Genomic DNA, 5192 nt, shown 5'->3' with positions numbered 1-5192 from the left:
AGACCCATTATACTCTTTGAGTGGGGCCTGTTATACGAGTTAGGGTGGGGCCGTTATACTCTTTGGGCAAGACCCATTATGCGAGTTAGGGAAGGTTTCGTTACTTGTATGATATGTGGTATTTTAAGGAGTTCATTAAGTTTTGTGCTTACAGTTTATGATTTAAATGTTTAAATGTTTTCTTTTACTAAAGGAGGGGCATAACTTGATTGCATCGCATCCATTGAAGATTTTCTGCACATGATAACTTTGACGATACTCTAATAAATGTTTGAATTAAATAGTTTGAGCTAAAGATCTTTTTGGTTGTAAATTGAATAAATATTGTTATTTTAAAATGAAAATTTTAGTTGAAAATTTAGGATGTTTCAAGATATACAAAAGGAATGAATTATGAGTTATTGGGTGGCGATGTATCTATTTGGGTTTAGTTATCAAAATTAATAGATATAAAAAATTAATAATATAAAAAAATTACTTAAGGCAAAATAGTAATTTCATATAAAAAGAATATAACGAATGAAATCATAAGGATCAACCACACAATGAATTGAAACCACAAGGATCATCCTTGTCAAGAAAAAAAAAGTTTGGGACAATATATGCAAATTTAGACAACCATGGGATCATTTATGTAGTTTTACCTAAGCAAAAGATTAAAAACGCATACGGGTTTATTTCAATGAGAACACCCATATTGGAAGACCACTACTCTTTCTGAGTAATTACAGAGAGACCACTCTTTTTCGAGTAAGTCACTTTTTGAGTTATTATATCCACGATTTAAATAATTAAAATTGACAAGAAGATCATTATTCATCTTCATCTTGTATCTATAAGGTATAAATGTGACTGTATTGGATATTTGGATTTATTTGATATTGACATTTTTTAGATGAATCATAATGTTTAAATTTTTACCAAGTAGATTTTTATAAATATTTACAAATCCATGTATTAAAAATCATCCCAAAAACAATTTCACAACAGCTTTTTACCACTATAGTTTCGTACCATAAACAAACATTACAAATTCAAAAAAGAAACAAATAGATATAATTGATAATACCATTGTATTTATTGTATATCAATTATAGAGTAGGAATATTTATACACTGTAATCATATTAAGATAATACTACAGAAGCATATATCTCATATAAATGCTAAGACACAAACTTCTCATACATGTATGCAGAGTACCTTTTACTCCAAAACACTCAGAAATTCGCTTGTTCCTGAATTTGCTCCTGTTTAAAAACCACAAAACAAAAGGACTACATTTACAAATCATCCATTTTAAAAGGGCCAAAACGGAAAATACGGAGAAATCTAATCCTCCACTAACTAACCTCTGTCACGAAGAAAGCATGGAAACCATATGGAACTCTATGGGGCAATGGAACAACTGCAACCGGATCAGGAGACATTGTTTTTGCATCAATAACTGTTACTGTTGATTTCCTGCGCATAAATAAATAAATAAATAAAGACATTATGACGTCATATTTTATGATACTCACTAAAATGTAATATTGATGTGTATGTTATATAATAATACCCTGTGGTCTCATCATGTGTAAAGAAGATCAAGTAGCCATCATCTTCTTCAGATTCAGAGTCAAATCCAGGTTTTTTAGGAACAAAAATGGCCTCTGAACCATATCTACCAGGGCCAAGATCGTAAATTCCTGGAATATTCCCTCCAATTTCAAGCTTTGTTTTCCCAGTTTCAGGCTCTGCATGTAAATCAAATTTAACAATTCCAGTGACCTTTGCTATGCTGTCCAGCCTAGTTCCGTACACATATCGTTGTTTCCTGAAGTAAAAAGGGTAAAAAAGTCATTTTACATGACCAAAATCATTCTTATTAATAAACTTACCTCCCAGTGTAACACTCGTTGACTCTAGGAAAGTCAACTGCTGACTCGGATAGCTTCTTTTGAGACGCAACACCGGTTTCCATGTTAAATCTCATCTCATACCTGACAAAAAAAAAAAACATTTTTTAATCATGATAAAAATTACCATTATGCCCCTGAAGGTTGTTTGTAAAAACTTACAGCTCATTAGCGAAATTGTCAAGCTTTTCCTTCACACCTCCACCAACCATATCCAAATTTGGATTCTGAAGGCGGCATGTGATTAACACAACTTCATCTCCTTCCTCCCATGCATTCGCTGTTCAACAGAGAGAGAGAGAGGGGTAAAACGGGAATGAAATGCTTCAAGAAAGGGTAGAATCGGAAACACAAAAAAAAAAAAAAAAAAAGAGAGAGAGAGACTTAGGCTTACCATTGTGAAAAATGAAACAATTTGGAAGCTCAAACCATTTAATTTGGACCTCATTCTTTGCATAGCGTGGAAGGATGCCAAATCGAGCTTTCTTTGTTGAATCAAATGTGAAAATCAACTTATTTCCCTTCACCATTTCCTAAGTTACAAATTTATAAATAAATAAATAAATAAACAAACCAATTTGTTGCATAAACAATTAAGTGAAAAGAATGGCATACTTTTGGTCTAAAGTACAAAGGTAGATCCATGAAGATTGCATAATTTTCAGTAATTGCAAAGTCATGCATCATTACAGGTTCTGCAATTGTTATTGGAACAGGATCATTCATGACACCATCTTTTGAAATCACACGATATGTAACATATGGAGGTGATTGTGTATATCCAAATGTAAACATTTCACCTGAAATCAAAACCTATTTTATAAAATGAAATATGATATTTATTATGCAAAAAATTAGTAAGGGGAAAAGGGTTTTAAGTTTTACCAGTGACTGGATCAATCTTTGGATGAGCTGTAAAGGTGTGAGAAAGTCTCTTATCATAATCCATCAACCCAAGTGTTTCAAGATCACCATCTTCCAGAACTTTAATGGCGTCTGAAAAATATTTAAAAAGTTAATAAATTTACACATTTGGTTATCATGATCTTTCCCTATCATGAAAAAGTGAGAAGCTTTAGTGCTTTACATGGTTTATCTCCTTCTGATAGTGCTAAGAGCTTTTTATGATGATATATGAGAGCTGTGTTTCCTATAAGAAGATGATATGAAATTATGAATAGTTAGTAAGAAATATATTTTTGGAATTGGAAATTAAATTGTTTTGGATAATATCTTGAAAAAGAAATGAAATGGATTTCATCAACTAACCTGTTCCCTGACCAAATGAAAGATCAAGCACTTTCAACTTGGTTCTGAGCATTTGCATATTCACCATTAGTAATCCAAACAGCCCTTTAAGATCTCCAATCTGAAAATACAATATCTTACTGTTTATAAAAATGATAACAGATTGAGATAATAGAAAAGATTAAAGATGGTTTTAGAGGAATACCTTCATAAACTTAGCACCTCCAAAATATTCCTCCTGTTCCAAACGAGATGTCTTTACATAACGAGAGAGATATGTTGCTTTTCCATCTTTGATTCTTAATCCATGGATCATGCTGTGAGGATAAGTAGTTCAGATTATACAGTTTATTTTCAAAGTAGCAAATACTGGACATTGAGTAATTAAAACAACTGTATAACTTGTATTCTTAAGAAACTGATAACAGTTTTTCTGGTTGTTTTAATAATCTAAGGAGTGAATATGTGAAACCATTTTAAATCAGTTTCTTTCTTTTAGCTTTCAAGGGGAAACAGTTTGTAACAGTGATCAAGGAACAAGGATAATGTACCCATCTCCATCAAACCTGCAACAAAAGAAAGAATAAGATATTAGTAAGAGTTTTTTGTTGCATTAGAAAGATGATAATCAATAAAAGAAGGATAGAACAAGAGGGTTGTTTTTGAACCAGTGATATCCAGCCACAGGAGCAAACTTTGGATTAGGACCTACTCTAACAAACTCTCCATTCAGACACTCCTGTAATTACAAAGAATTTGAAATGTTTGTTAGCACTAAAGAGAAGAGCGTTATATTACAGAAAGTTAAAAAGTTACAAAACAATTTTCACTAAAATCTCTGTTACTGCAGAAGGAAAGTGAAATCCTGTAACATAAGTTGGTAGTATACCAAAAGAAAAACACAGAAATTTACAATCACGCGAAGAAACAATATGATTTTGATAGAATTTTCAATCATCGACAATCTGATTTTGCGGCTATTACTAATTAATTTGCACATATAAAGTATATCGACCGCATAGTGATCAAGTACCGATTTCCTCGAACCCTAGGAGTCGGCTTAGCACCAGACGCTATCCAAACCCCATCGTTGGGACGCCTGAAATTTGCGCAGCCATCGGCGTTTCTCATGGAGTAAAATGATAGAAGAAGAAGAAGAAGAAGAAGAAGAAAAGGTAACAGAGAAAAGGAAACATCTCCAGACTGAAATAGTCAACAAACTCGATTAATTACCCAAAATTCTAAAGCGATTCAACCGTTCTGATTGATTGAGGTTAAGAAACGTAAATAACTGAAAAGTGATTGTGGAGATCAAATCAATTACTGCAATTAATACAAGTCAAACAGAAACTACTGATTCCAACTGAATAGTGATTGGTGAATAACTGAATACCTACATGGCTATACGACTGTATAAAATATTAATAAAATAAAACGAAACTAACCGGTAGGTGACCGATTACAGGGAGATCTTTGCAAGGTGGAGTTTCATCAACCGGAGCAAAATTACCGAAGAGCCAGTGATGAGGTTGTGAGGAATCATACATTAGCTTAACTATAAGCTTCTCCAAGTAATCAACTGCTTTGGAAGAAAAGCCTTTCTTGGGTTTGGGTGTCACGACCACCGGTCCTCCGGGGATCTCCGCCTCCAAGGTGCCCATCTGTGTCAGTGTGTGTGTGTGTGTGTGAGAGAGAGAGAGAGAGAGAGAGAGAGAGAGAGGGGTGTTGTTTATTATGTGGCCGATTTTGGGAGTGGGAATTTTTGTTGGCGAAGGAAACGGCCACGTTGGCCGTCTGTTAGAATATGTTGTAGGCTCGGTATGTCGTTACTCAAACAGCTGAAATGCATGAAGATGCCTCCACGTAGACTTAGATAAACCCATCAACAACATGTGATCTGAAATTCTTTTTTAATTTAATGATGTTAAATCTCGGATTTTTCTTTTTTCTAGAAGGAGCTATTTAAAGCTAACTAATACTCATTTGTAAAAATGTTTATTAATTTCATAGCGTTAGTTTATTCTAGTTTATTCGGTATCAAAAA

The 5192-nt window shown here is 33.3% G+C and overlaps 1 protein-coding gene across 1 annotated transcript; it reads right to left on the bottom strand.

Annotated features, from left to right (window-relative positions):
- Positions 1-1056: 1056 nt before the first annotated feature.
- CCD1 (carotenoid cleavage dioxygenase 1) lies at positions 1057-4934 on the bottom strand. Its single transcript, XM_078989755.1, has 14 exons — positions 4594-4934; positions 3817-3887; positions 3700-3714; positions 3354-3465; positions 3170-3269; positions 2988-3050; positions 2786-2896; positions 2516-2700; positions 2295-2433; positions 2063-2180; positions 1883-1984; positions 1561-1818; positions 1352-1463; positions 1057-1249 (listed from the first exon to the last, which is right to left on the bottom strand). Exons 1-14 carry the CDS (start codon positions 4807-4809, stop codon positions 1220-1222), a joined length of 1632 nt encoding a protein of 543 aa, XP_078845881.1. The 5' UTR covers positions 4810-4934; the 3' UTR covers positions 1057-1219.
- Positions 4935-5192: the final 258 nt, after the last annotated feature.

The sequence above is a fragment of the Lactuca saligna genome, chromosome 4, assembly GCF_052625555.1.
Source record: "Lactuca saligna cultivar CGN05327 chromosome 4, ASM5262555v1, whole genome shotgun sequence".
In the NCBI taxonomy this organism is placed as follows: domain Eukaryota; kingdom Viridiplantae; phylum Streptophyta; class Magnoliopsida; order Asterales; family Asteraceae; genus Lactuca; species Lactuca saligna.
This window is presented reverse-complemented; position numbering and strand designations above follow the sequence as displayed.

Coding starts and splice junctions, on each gene's coding strand:
- CCD1 (XM_078989755.1), bottom strand. CDS start 4,809: ATGGGCACCTTGGAGGCGGAGATCCCCGGAGGACCGGTGGTCGTGACA. Junction 2,897..2,987: donor ATCAGAAGGAGATAAACCAT/GTAAAGCACTAA, acceptor AATATTTTTCAG/ACGCCATTAAAGTTCTGGAA. Junction 2,701..2,785: donor AAAGATTGATCCAGTCACTG/GTAAAACTTAAA, acceptor TTTTGATTTCAG/GTGAAATGTTTACATTTGGA.